Source organism: Miniopterus schreibersii (genome assembly GCF_964146895.1).
Source record: "Miniopterus schreibersii genome assembly, chromosome: 3".
Classification (NCBI taxonomy): Eukaryota; Metazoa; Chordata; class Mammalia; order Chiroptera; family Miniopteridae; genus Miniopterus; species Miniopterus schreibersii.
The window spans coordinates 74131365-74150599 of record NC_138103.1 but is presented as its reverse complement, the minus strand read 5'-3'; the positions used below and the strand labels follow the sequence as shown (position 1 = coordinate 74150599).

The 19235-nt window shown below is 37.4% G+C and overlaps 1 protein-coding gene across 3 annotated transcripts in view; it reads left to right on the top strand.

Annotated features, from left to right (window-relative positions):
* The window catches only part of IPO11 (importin 11), a 135953-nt gene extending 118093 nt beyond the window's left edge, over positions 1 to 17860 (top strand). For all 3 annotated transcript variants that reach the window (XM_081133639.1, XM_081133640.1, XM_081133638.1), the window contains 3 exons: positions 2564 to 2659; positions 4949 to 5033; positions 16464 to 17860. In XM_081133639.1, coding sequence (XP_080989765.1) covers positions 2564 to 2659; positions 4949 to 5033; positions 16464 to 16628 — 346 coding nt within the window. In that variant the 3' untranslated portion in view covers positions 16629 to 17860. The remainder of the gene's footprint in view (positions 1 to 2563; positions 2660 to 4948; positions 5034 to 16463) is intronic.
* Positions 17861 to 19235: the final 1375 nt, after the last annotated feature.

Below are 19235 nucleotides of genomic sequence, written 5' to 3'. Positions count from 1 at the left end.
GAGGATGGCACACTGAGAAGAATTCTAATAAAGTATTACTCATAGCTCCAGTTACACATATAAAACAAAATTGCAGTGTTTTTCATTAAAAACAAACACACACACAGAGAAAGTAATACCTAGTTTCTGCTTGTATTTAAAGAAATAGTGCATATGAGATTATCTAAGTACATGCCTTTTATTATTTCCCCTTTTTCCTCCAAACCTATTTTCATTTCATTCCTCTGAGGGTTTAAAGCTCTCTTTTGACTGTTTCATTTTAAATGTCTAATCACATTTTAAAGCATTTTATTCAGAAAAATTGTATATTATAAAAAACAAGATTGAGTCTTAATTTGTAAAAGACAAAGTTGAGAGTATTGTGAATAAGTGAAGTGAAGGCTTAATATTCAACACTTCATAATGAATCCTGTGTGAAGAAATAGATTTTTAAAGGCATCATTTTGAAATGTTACATTTACACATTTGGAGGGAACGTTTTATAATACTTACAAAAGAGAAAAAGAATATGTAGCTTTTTAATGCTTATTTTCTTTAAATATGTTCTGTATGCCAGGAAAGTGCAAGCCTCTTGTGGCTTTTTGTGATCCCTAATATCTGGGGGTACTTTTCCCAAACTGCTTAGTGAGTAGTAATTGAGGGGCATCCTTTTGAGTGCTTTTTGAGCTTGAATGCTTTGAAGGTAATCATTGTATAACTCTCCTTGTACCATCGCAGAGTATGGCTACTCCCTATCCACTCTTTCTTCAGCCCTCCTCCCTCTCTAGAGTCAACTCTTCCCATTCAAAGCCAGCTCGGATACCTTTCCACTCTAGGCCATAGTCATTCTCCCCTTTTCTGAACTTGAAGTCTGTGCCTCATCCCCTCTGGCACTTAATTCAACTCCAGGGTGAGCATGGCTTTTCCTGTCTGCTGGACTTCAACACCACCCCTCCCCAAACTCCAGCTAGATCTCTGCCTCTTGTGACCTTTTCTGTGCAGCATGTCACAGAAAAAAATGAAAAGAATGACTGACTGACCGACCTGTTGACTGAGGTTGCCTCCCCTTCCTTTATGCCTCTGGACAGTCCTCTGGAGGCAGAGGCGGGAGGGGACAATGAACTCCAGTGATCCTGATACTGAGCCTCCGAGTCCGAAGAAGCCCGGGCCAGGACTGTAGTCTTCTTCCTCAGCAGCATGGACAGGCGGAGCAGAAATTGGGCTGATATCCTTTGGCTTGTGTCCAGTCTGCTTCTGTGAATATCATTACCCGTTCTTTCTTCTCATTTTTAACACCTTTTTATTTTTTGTCAATCATTCACTAATTCTATCTTTTGACATCTTATAAATCTCAAGTTCCTGAACTCATTAGATTTTCCTTAGAACTTTTCAAGATTTATTCTGGTTCCAGACAATATCATCTAAATAATCTCATCATTTATGAGAAAGGGGTAAAGTTACTGCTTTTGGCAAGAATTGTACAGTCAGAGTTTATTTTATCTATGCTGCAGTCTGTTCATCAAAATCTCTTCTTAGCCTTGAAGGCTGTGTCTTGTGAATGCTTATGTCTGAATTGAGGTCCAGTGCTCAGGAATTGCTGTATCATTTATTCAGCATATTACCATGTTTTTATAATTACATATAACAAGATAAAACTTCTTAACCTACTCCTAAAAAATGTGTGCCTGTGCTGATAGACATTTACATCATTTCCAGTTTTGGATTTTTATGAATAAAGCTACCATAAATATTTACATACAGATCTGAGGATACTTGTTTTGGTCTTGGGTAAATACATAGGAATGGGATTGCTTGGTTATTTGGAGCGTGCATAATTTCATAAAAATTGCCAATGTGTTTTCCAAAATGGTTGTGCCATTTTTTATTCTTACTAGCAATCTATGGGGCGTCCTCTTGTTTCTCATTCCTGCCGCACTTGATATTGTCAATCTTCTTAATTTTATTTTTGATTAAAATCTCATTGTAGTTTTAATTTGCATTTCTCAGATAACTAATGATATAGAGCATCTTTTTATGATGTGACATGTATATATATTGTGACATGTATATATATTCTTCGGTGGAATCTCTGTTCAAGTATTTGCCCATTTTTAAATTGAGTTGTCTGTCTCAAGTTTTCAATTTTTTATATATTCTGGATCCCAAGTCCTTTGTCAGATACATGTTTAACAAATGTTTTTTCCTAGTCTATGGCTTACCTTTTCTTTTTCTTGATAGTGTCTTTAGGAGAGTAGGGATTTTTAATTGTAAACATTTTTGTATCTTCACCTTTTTGGTTATAAAACCAACACAAGACTATTATAATAAATTAAAGAATATTAAAGCATCTCTTTCCTATCTAATCTACCCTTCTAGTATTTAAGCACACCCGTAATCTAGTGAAAGAGAAATTTTAATGTTATGTGCAAGATAAAATTTCTGCTTTAATAAATATATTTTGCAAGTTTTCTTCTGCATTTTAGAACTAAAGTTTCTCTTCATGTTCAAGAGGATAATTAGAAAAGAAAAGAAACACCTGTTGTAATACTTCAGCTTAACATATTTTGCCCTTCTTTTATTCTAGTGTTATCCAAGACAAATTCTGTGGGATTATAAACATCTCAGTGGAGGGCCTACATGATGTCATGACAGAAGATACTGAAACAGGAACTTATAAAGAGTAGGTGGATCATTTAATTAATTGCACTTGGACAGTACTTTGGGGGGGAGGCTGTAATTATACCCTATGTGAGTTTTGTTTGCTATCACCATATAAAAACAATATAGCAACTGTTTTAATTTTGTCTTCTATAAAGAAAAATTTTTTGTTATTTTGCTTATAATATTTGATTTTAAGTTCAACTTTATTTTGTTATAGTGAAATTCTAAATTTGGCTTCTTAGGTCTTAATTATCAAATTATAAAGTGTCTACTACAGAGTCCAGTTGAATAATGATGTCAGTTCTAGTTTTATTATAACATTCGCAAGTGAGTTTGTGTAGTTTAAATGAAAGATGTTATTACAAGTACCTTTTAAATATAATAATTTAAAAGGTTTAATGTTGCATGCTAACAATGTTGGTTGTGTTTGGCTGGTTAGTGTCTTATTGGAAAAGATTCTGACATAGTGGTTAAAGTACTTGTATGTAGTGAGTGAGTGTAGGACGTGAGGGGTAGCCGCCTGTGTTCACATGTCTGCCATCCCTATTTTAAACTTGTTATTATTTTATTACTGTTATTATGTTCACAGCCCACACTTTTTCGCTTATTTGAAATCATTTCTCACCATGCCTTTTATGTAAACATGACTCCCTATCTTTAATCTTTGTCAACAAAACAAAATTTGACTTAAATAGAGATTTTCCTGCAAGAGAATTTTTAACTTTGGTCTTATCAAAAAAAACTTTTTCATTTTCTACCTTCCCATAATGCAAAGGAATGCAATTTGCAGAATTGCAAAGCAAAAAAATTCTGCCCTGTGAATAATTTGTCATTGGGGGGGAAAATGTGTGTGTGTGTATTTATATCCAGAATATACTTCATTATTAATGTGATATATCTTTTAATTCAAGGAAGGGAGAACAGAGAGTTTTTACTATACAAGTAAGTTAACTGATTCTAGAATGCAGTGAAAGAATCTGATGCATTATATAAAGCATACTTCCGTGGAGATCCACATTCATTGCAGTTAGAATTCAAGCCTACAACAGGCATAACATAGCCAGTGTGACGGAACCCAGTCCTGTTATTTTGTTCTAAAGTGCAAACTGGGATCTAGACTTTTCTGAGACATTTCATTTTATTAAATAGCTTTCAAGATAATAATATCATAATTTTCTCACTTTGTGCCTGTGCCCCTTGACCAACTAGTTGTGTTACATCATATTATGTCATGGTGGCTGAAAGCATTGCAGCTCCAAGAGATTAAGGCCATGCAGTGAGTTAGGGATTGAACTCTTGATGTTTTTTTAGGTTTCTGATTTCAGTTTAAGGTTCTTACTATTTGATCCCACCAGTGTGCACTGACTGGGTTATAGGAAGTTGTCCAGAATTTTTTTTTTAATGGTGGGACAAATAGGACATTCATATCCCCTGCAAGAGTGAACCTGATCAAGTTTCCAGTGTCAACATCAGTCCTTAATCCTGAATTAAAAATATTTACACAGCTGAGTCAGGAGTTGTCCTTTCCCTGTACTTTCTACAAAATATAAGAGAAACTAAGCTTTCTTTGCCATAGTTTATTGGTTAGGAACCTATGACTCTGAATAATTACTGAATTCCACTCTTCTAAACTAGGGAACAGTGAGGCTTGTTCCCATCAACTTGATTCACTAGACACTATTCCTCTCTGGCATCAGTGTTGACTAAGTAGGAGACTGTACTTCTGTCATCTCTGCTCATGGTGAAGAGCAGTGATGTAGGTAATCAAAATGAAATGATTTATAGCTGCCTGCAGGTGCCAGCGCTGTCAGGGACAAGTTCCTCACTGCCTAGTGGTAATGTCATTTGGGGCACAAAGGTGATTGTTACATAATCAATAGTGCTTTAATGATGTTATATTTTAAATTATTGCTACTGTTATGAAACATGTATAGTAATCTACAGACAAATGAAGTTTAGTGGTAGAAGAAGTATTAATTTTAAGTTTTTGTAAAGTTTCATTTTTTAGACGTAAAGGGTATACCTTATTTTGCCAAGTGGTATATGGTTCAAAGTTGCCTATAAACAAATACTTTAGAGTTTTCTACCTTAAATGCTCGAGTAAAATGCTCTAAATTTTTTGGTGTAGCCCTTTTTAAAGTGACATATCTTTTTGTAGTTAATTTTTTTTTGCTTATAAACCTAATTCATCTAGCTATTCTTCACATTTTGGTACGTAGAAGCATTAATGTTTTCAGGGCTTTTGAGGGTTTGTTTTTAGTATGTTAAAGACTTACAAATTTATTTAAAACATTTTTTTAAACTGTAGCTGTATGTTGATGTCTCATCTTGAAGAACCAAAAGCAACAGAAGATGAAGAACCACCTACAGAACAGGATAAGAGGAAAAAAATGGTAAGTTACAAAAGTAGCTTCTAAAAATTTGGGAGAACCATATATATTCTGTAGGCTTGAAAATATCTGTTAATCCATTCATCTGTCCCTGGTTGAAAAATTAAAGTAAGCTAACTGAGTTTTGAATTGGGAGTTACTCCTAAAACAGATTAATTTTATTCCTTGATATGAAGTAATTGTTTCTTATCTTAGCAGAGCAGAGGGTTTGTTCTTTTACTCATAGGAAACGTGGCCCTCAAACCTTACTGAAGTTGTGATGCTAATTCTCCTGTTTTGAGGAGATTCACTGAAGTTGTTTCATTCCAGGTTATTTCCTAGATCTTTGCAATGAATTTTTTCAGAGATGTATCACAGGCTTTTATAAAAGTGCCTTTAAATTAACTGCTAAAGTGTTTTGAAAACCATTACTTCTCACTATAGGAATTGGATAAGAAAAAAAGAACAAAAAAATAGGAAACACGTAAAACATCTTAATAACAGTATCTGCCTTACAGTAGAATAAATAAGTTCCTGTGTAAATGGTCATGTGATAGTGCCGAGTGCCTAGTAGCATGTACGTATTCACTGTCATTGTTACAGCTAATACTGCACTGCTCTGACCGCCTTCTTTTGAACTGTGTGTCAGTTTTTGATCCATTTTACTCTGCTTTTATGCTAGAGATCACCTCCCTAGCAGCTAGTGTAGAGGAAAGGACAATATTCAAAAATACATAAGACAAGAATTCTATTCCTGTTTGTTAATTGTGACCTTGAGCAAGTCACTGCTTCTTGAGAACCACTTCCTCACCTGAGAAATGTGGGAGAATTGGTTTAATGTATTCCTAGGGCCTGTGAGTGGAAAAATGATTTGGTTTTTTTATATTAATATCATTCCTTTCCTTCCCCAACATATAGTATTCTAGTGAAGTATTCAGTTGGGTGTATACCTCTGGACTTATTTCTCCCATGAAGTGAGACTGCTAATTGGTATCCTAAATACATGGAAATGTATTTTCTTCACTGGAGTGATGATAGCCTTATGGCATAACCTAACTGTTTGTCTTTACCCCTCTCTCACCTCCTCTCTTTTTTTAAGCACTAACTTTATCATTGATGTTACAGAAAAATATAATGACATTATTCTTCATAAGATTCTGAACTTGTAAATAAGTAATAGGTATTCTGCTTCCATTTAGTCATCAGCTTTTTTGCACACGTTACTAACACCAGTTAGTCTGGTATACATATCCTTAGCAAATTAATCTACCCAAACCCTTTTTTCATTATATATAGTAGTAACATCATACAGTAGTAATTTTAATTCTCATTTTATTTTGAAGGTAGTGAAATATTATCTCAAGAGCAGTGTAAGAACATAGTTTTAGAAATAACACTTAAAGTTTCTTGATTCAGTTTTGTGATCCTAAATTTTATTTGAGAGCTGGTTATTTTATTATTATTGCTCTTATTGTAGGTAGTATCGATTTGTAAAATAACCATTATTTTTTAAGTGGCTGATTTTATTTGAAATCAGTTATCACACTAGCTATTTGATGTAGATTAAAAAAAAAATCTTTTTTGATTTCAGAGAGAAGAAAGGAGAGGGAGAGAGAGAGATAGAAACATCAATGATGAGAGAGTCATTGATTAGCTGTCTAGCCTGCAACCCGGGCATGTGCCCTGACTGGGAATCGAACCCTGATCACTTGGATCCTAGGCTGACTCTCAGCCGCTGAGCCATGCCTGGCCAGTCATGATGTAGATTTTTATTATCATCTCTACTAAGTTTTCCAATGCCTTAGATTTAAGTCTTAGTCTTATGCTGATGGTACCACAGCATTTTTTAATTAATGCTGGGATTCTGTTTTTAGTCTTGAATAAATCTAATTATAAATACAGGGCTAATTTTTCAGTAACTTTTCAATAACAAAAAATTGGTTTCACTGTATCTTCAGGGTTACAAGTGTAAATTAGGTGTTTTCTTTCAATAATTATATCATCATTCTTGTACAGTGATATCTTTAACATTAGAAAATTTTTGAGAAATATCTAGATGTTTCTTGGTTGTAATTTTAAAAGGAAGTATTTGCTTATAGATGATTATAAATTAATAGTTAAAAGAAAAACCTAGCAGTGAAAGGTTTTTTATTTTAAAATGAAATTGTTTATTTATTAGGAAGAAAAGTATAGCTGTTTGGTTCCCAGGTTATGTAATTGAAAGTTTGATTTACTCAGTATTATTGTCTTAACGTGTCCCTAAAATATGGTGTCTGCACTTTATTAGCGGATAACAGTAGTGATTGTATGATCCGTTCTGAGGGGGAAAAATTAGTTGAAATTACCCAAGAAAAGATACATAGGGTAGAATTGGTGGAAAAAATCATTAAAGCAGTTTTTATAATTGTGTTGCTGATGTTAAGAAGCTAGAGGAAAAACTGAGTGTGCTAAGTAGACACTCGGAAGGTATTTTAAAAAGACTCAAAATAGATTTCTAGGGATTAAAACTCCAGTATCCCCATATCATACATACTTTATTTAGACAAGAGATGTTAATTTCCTACAGTATGGTAGGGTTGATGTAGATTAGGTATTCCAGAAGAAAAGATTAGTAAACTTGAAGACATAGCAATAGAAACTATACAAAATAAAACAATGAAAGACTGGGAGAAAAAAAGAGCTGTAGGATAGCTTCAGGCAATTTAATATACAAGTAGTTGAAGTCCCCAAATGAAAGAATGGAAAACAAAAGAAATATTTGAAGAAATAATGGTAAAACCATTTTCCAAATTTAATGAAAACTTTGAACTCACAGATCCGAGAAGCACAAAGAACTCCAAGCACAGGGAACAAGACCACACAAGGCATAGCAGAATCACATTGCCACTTAAATCCAGTATTAAAGGAAAAAATCTTTAGAGTAGTCAGGGTGAAGGAGTCTCATATAGAGAGGAAAAGAGATAAAAATGATAGCAAACCAGCCTACTCAGAAGCTGGTTTCTTGAGAAGAAACTCAGATCTAAATTGCTTATTAAGAATATTTTTATTGACATCTAATAAAACCATTGTAAAAAATAATTTGTTTTTATGCCTTTGCCTCTTTGAAATCTTTAAAACTTAATTCTTAAATTTTAATATTAAATAACATCTTGAAAAATAGTGATTATAAATTATTGCTTCTCATTTTACAAAGAAAGCAGTTGTGCTGTTAAAGTATGTTTATATCACTTACTTGCTGACACATATTTTTAGTCAAATCTGACTACCTTAATGTACATTCATTAAAAATGTGCATGTCCCCACTCTCCTTACTCCTTTGTTCTCTTAAAAGCATTTCTCTGTTTACTCTTAGGAACCAAATAATCCTACCTACTGTAGTTACACAATTGCTTCTCTTGAGCTCACACAATGGCAATAGAGGAGCATCTTCAAAACAAATGATTTTTCTTTCGTATTGTTCCATATACATTTCTGAATGCTTACCGTGTGCAAAGCATTGATCTTTGTAATTAGTATTTCCTCTGTGAGCTTGAATATCTGCCCACAAACCTGTTTTCTGGTGCATGTTGATCAATAATATGTACACATTCTTAAAAATAATCAATACTGTTAGTTTATTACAAAGCCAGTTTCTTAAAATGGGAAGGTTTATCTGTTGTTTTAATCAATGCATTGCTCAGATTCTTGCTTCTCTAAGTTCTGTTGTTCACTCCTCTTAATACACGCTTACCTTCACTTCTGGGTGATGCTGAAACATACAAAGGCTCTCACGACACACGGCTCTATCCGAGGCTGGCTGTGTAAAAAGTAGTGACGATTTCAAGTTATAGATTTAACATAACTTTCCTGTCATGCAAGCCCCTCAAAATCAGTGTTAAACTTCCCCAAATCTTAGACATGCACAGTTGTAGGAGTAATTCAGCTCTTACAACCTGCAAAGTTGCAAGTGACATTAAGCAATCCAAGAGGGTAAGAAATGATCGAAATAATCCCACTGAGGTGTAACGAGGACTCAAATTGATAGCTAGGCGGTCTCCTGAGATAGTAGTTCTTTCTGTTGTAGAGCTAACATGTTAATCAAAATAGTTTGGGCCGAGCTGGGCGTGGCTCAGCAGTTGAGCATCGACCTAGGATCCAGGAGATTGGAATTGGATTCCCGGTCAGGGCACAGGCCTGGGCTGTGGGCTCGATCCCCAGCAGGGGGCGTGCAGGAAATAACCGATCAATGACTCTCTCATCATTGATGTTTCACCTCTCTCCCCCTCTCCCTCTCTCTGAAATCAATAAATATATATATTAAAAAAAAAAAGTTCCTTCACGTAAAGTTATTATAAAAAGAAATAGTTTGAGATCCAGAGGTTAAGATCTTTCCCAGTAGGCTACGTAATAGTAATCTAAAGACACTGGAAAGAAAATTCTATCCTTGGAATTAAATAAAGCAATGGCTTCTGAGTTTGTGTTTTCCGTTGAGATTTCAGATTAATTGCCTGCTGACGTCAGTGTTGTTCTTGAGTATTGCAAAGCAGGCAGCCTCATTATTTCTTCATCATTTACTTGCATTGTTACTAAAAACCTTAATCAGGAAGAGTTCAGTAACCTCACCACTGTTCACTTGGAAACTAGCAATGTGGCTCTGATTCGGGTAAATAAAGCCTTTGTGCTTATAGATGAAGGATGTGGCCTAGTTTGGGAGAACTTATTTCAGTAACTTAGGTAGCATTCCAGTTACCCTTAGACTGTCTTCTTGGCAGTTTTTCCTACTTTCATTCCTGCTTTTCCCTTCTGCTTCTTTCAAAGCATTGTCCTACATAAGGAAGTTCCTATTCTGAAGATACCTTTTTTTTTTAATAGCTACACATGATGACATCCCATTGAATGGCACTCTGTCCCATCTATCTCTTGAGAACAGTTTTTAAAAGGTAGTCCACCAGCAACTGGGGGTTCTTCAGACCTTTTCAAGAGTATTGTTATTTCATAATAAGACTAAGTTTTTTAAAAATATATCTTTATTGATTTTAGAGAGAGGAAGGGAAAGGGAGAGAGAGAGATAGAAACATCAATGATGAGAGAGTTGTCATTGACCAGCTGCCTCCTGCACACCCTGTGCTGGGGATCCAGTTGGCAACCCGAGCATGTGCCCTGACCAGGAATCGAACCATGATCTCCTGGATCCTAGGCCAACTCTCAACCACCAAGCCACACCTGGGCAGGCAAGACTTAAGTTTTTTTTCATTGTGTGAACACTTGCGCTGTGGTGCAAAAGCAATGTTTGGTGCCCTCTGGTGGGTGTAAGTGCTGGCACCTGAGCGCCAATAGGGCGATGGTGCAAACTGTACCATAGACATCATTTTCTTCACTACCACACACTCCTGGTTCTTTGTGTTTTAAAGCCACTTTCATTTAAGAATGTCCGTGGTGAAGTAGTACAAATTATTAACTTGATTAAATCTCTGCTCCTGAGTACACATTTTAAAAATGTTTTCCGTGTCAAAATGGGAATAACCTGTGACATGGTTGTCTGGAGGAAGAGTACTTTTTTGATTGAGCTGTGAGCTGAATTAACTGCCTTTTTCGTGCAACGCTATTTGAATGTAGAAGAACGGCTGACATAATCATGATTAGTCAGATTTGGTGTTTGGTGTACATCTTCTCAAAAGCAAACCTGTCACTTGAAGGAAAAACCACTAACAATTTAGATTTATGTGGCCAGCAGTGGTACAGGTGTTATCCCAAACCATGGGCAACATGATAGTTAGCAAGCAGTAACTTGCTTGATGTACTTACTCTAATTACAAATGAACCTGAGCATCTTCAAGATGTTTATAACTCATTTATATTCCTTTGTTTGATGAATGGCTTATTCATATTACCCCCCCTATTTTTCTATTAGAAATTTTATTTGGTTGTCTGTTTTTTGCTTTTAAATAAGAGATCTCTGACAGGTTGTATTTTCCAAGAATGGGCATAATAATATCTCCCATTCCACACGTTGTTCTTACAGTGTGCCTTTGACACTCTTTCCCATTCAGAGGTTGGGACTTTATTTCCTTTCTTGAAGTTGTCCAGCTTGCTGATGACGCTTTATGACTTCCAAGTGTAGCTGATAATGTACAGCTTCCACCTTGTTCTTGGAACCTGCCACCACGCTGCAGGGAAGACCAGGCATCCACAGGGAGACTGTAGGTCTTGTTTCCCTAGCTGAGGTCCCGGGTAACAGCCAGCATCAACTGTTAGACACGTGACTGAGTGACCCTTCAGATGATAGCAGTCCCAAGATGGCTGGCGTCACTTCGAGCCTTGAAGTCTTCTCAAATGAAGCCCCACAGATCATGGAGCAGAGATAATCCATCCTCACTCTCCCAGTATAATTATGGATCCACAGAATCCATTAATATTAAAAAATAGTTATTTTATTTCACCTAGTTTTGAAATAGGTTGTTAGGCAGCAATCAATAATCCTATAATCAACAAGCTCTACAGATGAAAGAAATCAGCCCTCAATTTTTCATCAGTGTTTCCTTCAATTTGGTGTATGTTTTTTAAAAATTGGTAAATTTAAATGTATTAGCTTGTTGCTGCAAAGGAGAATGCATACATTGGAGAATCGTGGGATATATTACAATGGGTGAATCCAGGAAGAGTTTTACAGGGTGTTGTAGGGAGCTGGGGTTGTCATTGAGTAGTCTTGTCGGGGATTGGCCAGAGTATATAAACCAGTCAGGTTGCTGCACAGTTGGTAGTATTATCTTTAACAGACAGGTCCATGCTGTTACCACTGGATCAGTTCGTCAGTTATCTTGTCTTGTAACATGTGCTCTAAATGAGCTGTGTTAAAGGAGTATGGGGTTAGATTGTTTTTATTGCCTGTCGGGGTTTAGGGTAGTTTTTGTTTTGTCAGTCTTGGTACAGTTTTGCAGATTGTGGTCTCTGCTTCAGTTCTCAGGTACCCCTCGCAGCTATCAGTGGGGCTTGCTTTCCACTGCATCAAACTCCCCTTTTGAAAGATGAACTGCCCAGCTGGTGTCGCTCAGTTTGATTCCCGGTCAGGACACACACCCAGGTTGCGGGCTCAAGCCCCAGTGGGGAGTGTGCAGGAGGCAGCAGGCCAGTGTTTGTCTCTCTCCTTTTTCCTCCCTCTCTAAAATCAATAAAAATGTTTGTTTTTTTAAAAAGAAGGATGAACTGTTATCTTCTGGGGACATGATCTGCACTGCTCTTCGAGAGGCCATTGTTGTGTATGGAGTTTTCTGTGGTAGTTGTCTTCATTTCTTTAATCATCAGTCATTTGTTTTTTATTTTGTTTTCTTTCTTTTGCTGCGTCTGATTTTATGGCGAGCTTGGAATGGCTACCCCATTCCAGAACATAATTTCTCATGGTTTTACAGGTTTATTTTGTTTAAATCTTTAATCCAACTGGAAATGTTTTGATACAGGAGTGAAGTAGTATCAACTTTTTGAAAATGTAGCTTGCCCCTGTCAGAAAACTAATCAGTAGCCTATCTTTCTCTGTTGCTTTGTGATGCCACCTTTATCAGATACTATATTGCTAGATGCACAGGTTTAGTTCAGAACTGGAGATTGTAGTCTGTTGAGCTGCCTATCTTAATTACTGTAGCCTAACAGTGTATTTCAATACTGATGTTTCTGAAGATATTTTACTTGAAAATTTGGCATTATATAATTTTTAAGATAAACTGAACACTTACTAAAGAGTTGTTAAAAATCTCAGTCTAAAATGGGAAAGTTATTCATATTGGAAAATAGCAAAAACAGTATTGTTTGAAAGTCAGAGGCATAAAACTTTGGCTCTTTTAATGCTATGAACTGCAGGTTTATTTCTGTTTGAGAGTATTGCTCAGGACAGTCTAAGAACACCCCAGCTTGTTTTTTTGAGCCATGCGTTGAAAGCAGTTGCAGCTTTGCACTCTCAGCCTAACTGTATGGTATGAATAAAGACAGCTTACGTCAAAAGCTGAAGTGCCCTACCATGAGTCAGAGCCAAATGAAGAAAATGTGAAGAGAATTAGATGCTCGTGGTAGCGGATTTCATAAAACCATAAGTCAGCAGTTAACACAAGCTGTCTACTGGAGATTAGGTGACCTTTGTTCAGGAAGGACCTGGCCTTTGGTAGCTGGCTATTGACTGATTGCTTTGTAACTGGTTCTCATCTCACTGCATTTATTCCTTGAACAAAAAACAAGTGTAATTCTCAGAGATTAGTACAAACTCTTTATAGTCTTAAATCCCAAAGGTATTGTAGATATTGTGATTGTGGTTACTCCATTTTTAGGTAAACTACATGTTGATAGGCTTAGTTTTCTGAGACTTGAGTAACTCCGAGGATGAAAGGTAAGTAATGGGACAAGTATTTTGAAATGCTTGAATTGTGTTGTTTTCTAAATACTTGTCATAGTGTTGCATCTTTGTTAGATACTGTGTGTTGTTTTTGAGGTTCCATTTGATTTCCAGGTAATTTAGCTGTGGCAGCAATGCTGGGGAGTTGTTCCTTTGTTTTGTGCCAGGGTTGCCTATTAAAAAAGTACATGGTGTGGTTTAAATCATGTGTGAGATCATTTCAGGTATTCCAGCAAACTTAGGTTAAACAGTCATAGAACAGTATTTCCCTTCCCAGAAAAAGTGAGTTAATGCATATCTTAAAATATTGCAATTTCCTTAACAATTTTGTTCTATCAGCAGATGGTCAGGATGGAAAGTTTTCATTCCCCCATTCATTTCCATCATGCTCTTTCATTTTTATAAATTATTGATGGTTTACAATTTGATGAAATGATAATCCTAGTTTTTGAAATAGATTGAGGGCACTGATGGACTCATTATTAACTTTGCTTGCCTTTATAGGTTCTCTCTCAGCATTTTCTTACAGCACTTACACTTTTCAGTCCTTCACCTGCTAGGTTGACCTTACAGAGCATTTTTTCTAGAACTTGAGATTCTCATAAGATTTGCTCAGTGGTCTCAGTTTTTAAAATCACAGAGGCAATTGGAGCAATAAGAAGACAGAAGGAAGCGGGTATTTCCTATATATACTTGGCTCACCCTTGTGACGTACAGATGTCTCAGTCCCTTTAATAAGGATATAGGCAGAAATAAGTTATATTCACAAAACTTATCATATCCAAAGATGATGCTTAGATTACAACTAGAAATCTCATCTGATTTTTTTCTTGCTGTTTATCGCCTTTCCATTCTCTATATCACCTGGAAACCACATATAAATGGATTAATGTACCATGGTATGTATTTGGTTTTATAGTACATTTTCTCACAGAATGGACACATATGAATAATATTTCTGAGAAAGAAGTCATAGGATTAAAGGCACTGCTGAGTAGTAACATGTTTAGATAACTAGCAGGCTGTTATTTTCTAACTTAATAACATTGATAGTACGCTCCTAAATGTCCTGTTACACTATCTTTGTTCTACAGTAATTTTACTTTGGTGATGATGAGATGAATGAAAAGGATATCTTTTTGTTTATGAATTGTTATGTATTGAAATTTATTTTTTTAGGTAAAGAGATAACTCCACTACTGGAAATTAAATGGAAATAGACCTTAATTTACTTCTAAAATTTGTAGTAGAAATGTTTTCATAAAACATGTAAAGGATCATTTCAAAAGGCAGCATATTTTTATGTTTTTTTAAAAATGCACCTATGATCATAATATTTTTATTGGTGCAAAATTTATCCTGTTTTCCTATACATTTCTATTTTGTGATACCATGTCATCTGCATGACCTTCTGAGTATACTGATGCTAAGGATAATCTACAGTCTTATGATTCTATATGTTTAGTTGAACCTAAGACGATCTCTTAGTGGGTATATGATGACATATCTGAATAATATAATCAGTAAACTTAATTTAGTAAAAATTCTATCCTATAAATAGAACATACATTTAAAATATATCTTTATTGATTTCAGAGAGAGGAAGGGAGAGGGAGAGAGATAGAAACATCAATGATACGAGAGTCATTGATCAGCTGCCTCCTGCACGCCCCACACTGGGAATCGAGCCTGCAACCTGAGCATGTGCCCTGACCGGGAATCGAACCGCAGTCTCCTGGATCCTAGGTCAATGCTCAACCGCTGAGCCACACCCGGCTGGGCAGAACATACATTTTTAACTGTCCAAGGAGAAGTTTGCAATTTTGAATTAGGGGACATACTCCATGCAGTGAAGTTACTACACATAAAAACACATGGGTACAACTAAATTTTCATAGGTTTAAGTATTTTTATTCTTAAACAAGAAAGAATGAAAATAAATGAACTTAGAAGTCATTTTAAGATGTGAATAAAAGAAAACGTCAGCCTTAAGAAACCCAGTGTAGGGACTTGCCAGATGTTAAGTATGTCTGTTCCAATTTTGCATTTTGGAACGGGGAAATGACTGCAGCCTGGGCAACCCACTGGGCCCACTGTGAGAGGGATCTGAGCCAGAACTCCATTGCTCACCTGCCCTCCACAAGCCCCTATTCTGCTGGGCCACAGTCAAAGGGCGGGAGTGTGTGAACGTGCAACATTAGTGGTATGGGCACATAGAATACAACATCGGCATTATACGGAGCTCTTGGCTGGCCAGTGGAAAAATCTCAATGGATTTTTAAAATAAAATGTAATTTACCAAAAAATAAAAATAAATAACAACTTAGGACCAGTAGAAATAGATTTTAACCATGGATGAAATGATTTAAATTGCCTCCCCACGCCTCAGGAAAACTCTCCCTTAGTAATGTTTCTTATTTGCTCATTTTATAAGTGGTTTTACATGAATGTACTACCAGTTTCTTAAAATACGTATTTAATGCATTTGCTATTACTGATGACACCCTTTCAGCAACAGCTTATCTTCCTCCTGCCTTCCCTTCCATTTTTCCTCTCTCATCTCCCCCCCTTTTTCCTTTCCTCCTTTGTACTATCAAATTTTAAGGAACAGGTAATGCTATGTTAGTTCCACCTGTTCTAGAACCTAGAAAACTGTGGAAGTGGTCAGGAAAAGAATAAAACTGAAACAGAATATAGGAAAATTTTTTATTTATAAAGATTCCTGTGGTTCTGGGGGCATCACTGCCACAGTAAGGACCCGGTTTTCCTGAGAGGGACCCTGGACAAGTGTGTTTAATGCTCTTCAGCATGTTCTGTTCCTACCAGGTTTTGATCCTTTACGTGGATAAACCCTCTGCTGCTGAGAGATTGGGCTAATCAGACAATTATGCTCAGAGGCCCTGGTTCCTGAAGTTAGACAAATGGAGTGAATTTCCTTTGACAAACTTTTCCACAGTGAGGCTGTTGAGAGTCTCTCGTAAGAAGGGAGGCAGAGGCAGTTGTGTTGCTGTGGAAGAGATTATGAAGAATTTCAGACAGGCAGGTGTGAGAGGGACTTGTTTTGCCCTTTGACACAGTGTGGTCCTCTCTGTCCACAGCTGGCCCTGAAGGACCCCGTGCACACAGTGTCCCTGCAGCAGTTCACCTACGAGAAGCTCAAGGCACAGCAGGAGCTCCTGGGCGAGCAGGGCTTCCAGTCCCTCATGGAGACGGTGGACACGGAGATCGTCACCCAGCTCCAGGAGTTCTTGCAGGGCTTCTGAGAGCACAGGACCTCTGGCTGCCTCCGCTTTCCGAGACCAGCCACGGAACCTGCCTGCCATCTGTGTGAGCGCCTGCTGAGACACGAGAAAGCCTGTGTATGAAAATAGAGAAGCAAAGACCACACATTTTTACTACAGAATTCAGTGACTAAATGTAAATCCCCCATCACTAAAATCACAAACCTCTTCCTCAAAAGAATTTAATTTTATATTTATGAGGACCCCTTGTTTACTAGAGATAGATTCGATGACTATAGCAGCTTAGTTTCCTGTTAAGAGAAGAAACTGTTTGGTTACCTTTTAATCATGTGCTCTTAACATTTGAAAAGATGAAGGTTAATGTCTGAGATGTTTTCTGCAACCAAAATTAGTTAAGTGTGGCTGCCTTATCACTTTTTTAAGCTAATGAAACTACTGGTTTGAAAAATGGCAAAGCTGTGCAGATGCAATTAAAGAAACTTGTGCACCAGGCACACTACTTAAGTAGTGACAGATACACATCACAGAGCCTCTGACTGGGGAGTTGCTGTTATCTGACATAGAAAACGTGTTTTATCAGACAAGTGCTTTTATTTTCTTTCATTCTAGTAATTTGATACGGGAATTAGTAAAGGGATTTTCTGCTCATTTTATGTTCAGCAATTACATTTAGTCTTTAAATGCACATTGTAAGGCCTGCGGAAGTGAACCTGTGGTACTGCAGTACCAGGTGGGGACCTCTGGTCATTTGGTCCTAGTTCCTTCATTCTGCTGGAGGCCAGGAGCCCTCGGGGCACCAAGGAGACCCGGCGGCCCACTGACCCCTCGCTGTGACGCAGCTGCTCAGCACTTACCCACCTCAGGCTCCTCCATGCAGGGCTGTACCAGGGCCGCCGTGATATGGGTGCACCTCGGAGGGCCCAGCAGCAACCCCCAGGCTGCCAACACTGATGTGACAAGTCTTCCTTCCTTGCTCCTCCGACAGGCAGTACCAAAAAGGGGAAAGGGAGAAGATAAAGCCTTACTTTGTTTTACTTGCCACTTGTTAGGAACCTTTACAGCATTTGTAAGGAAACACTCAAAAGCACTGTTGGAAAATGTCTGATCTTTCTGTAGAGGGTTGGGTACAGTGTGTAATGCAGGAAACTGCTGCCCCTCTGTGAGCTATGGAACCCAAAATGTATGAAAGTATTGGATGTTTTCAGCAAGAGAAAGAAAACATGGTCCAAATTAAATTTTCCAAAGATACTTTACCATTGCTTTGTCTGATTATTTTTCTTTTCCCACACACACAAAAATGAGTTCAGCCCAGCCAGTGTGGTTCAGCAGTTGAGCATTGACCTAGGATCCAGGAGATCGGGGTTGGATTCCCTGTCAGGGCACATGCCCGGGTTGCAGGCTCGATTCCCGGTGGGGGCCGTGCAGGAGGCAGCCAATCAATGACTCATTATTGGTGTTAATATCTCCCCCTCTCCCTTCCTCTCTCTGAAATCAATAAAGACTTTTTTTAAAAAAAAAAAGTTCATAAAAATTGCCCATTGAATTATAAGGGGTCATTTTCTTTCATGCTCTGGTGCGGCGCTGTCCTAGTAGGAGGCAGTGTTGCCTGTAGCAAACCCTAGTAAACCCTTAGTTTCTCTTTTCATTTAAGGACTAGAAGCTTCTTTATGCCGTTTCTTTCTCATTAGTCTGCAAGACTGATCTGAGGAGAGTGATTTCTTTCTGTTGACTTACTTTCATTTGGAGCACTGTTCCCATTCGTGTTACCAGAATTTGGCCAATGTGCTGTAGTCTTTCCGCTACAGTAACGTGCTCCTCTTTCCAGTTCCCAGCATTTCACCATAGTACCACAGCAAATATTACTGAAACAACTTCTTTGGAAAAAAAAAAAGTAAAAAACTTATCTCTGGGAAAGCGTTGTTATTTTTTTTTAAATCAAAGGTTAAAGTAGGCTTTGTAAAAAGCCCAGAAATAAAATCCATGTATCTTGAATTTTTAAGTGCTTGATCGAGACATACAATGTAACTATTGATTTACAGAATTCTGTTCATTAATGCAGCCTTCTGGCAAACATGCACATTTTGAGCAAACAACTCAGCCAGGCCTCTGGGTGAGCCATGGCTCCTGATAGAAGGCTCTCATTTCTGTTCCATACCCATACTCCTGTTTATTTTCTTTTCCCAAGTTCTTCCACCCTCTGACAGAGGCCCAGGTGGCCAACAATATTTTTGTTTTTATTATAAGTGGTTCCTGCCCCCGTCTCTCATATCAGAGAAGCCACATCATCACACGTTAAAATACTTACATTACAGTTTTCCTGGAAAAGTCTTCACCTTGGATCTGGATTGAGCTGATTCCTTTATTCAGCTGGTATGTGCTGAGTTCCTGTTCTGTGCCGTAGTGCTGGGCTAGACTTGGGTTAGACCAAGGTACGTACTTACGAAATTTTGCAATTTAGTGGGAATACACACTCGCCATCGTGATACAAGAAAACAGTGGTTCTGCCGGTAGAGTGTGTTCAGGAGCAGAGGGGCGGGACGGCTTATGAAAGAGAAGGGTGCTGCCCTGTTTAATTTGATGTCCACTTAAAAACCACTCTCCAGCAGCCTTGCTGGGTGAGGTTATTGC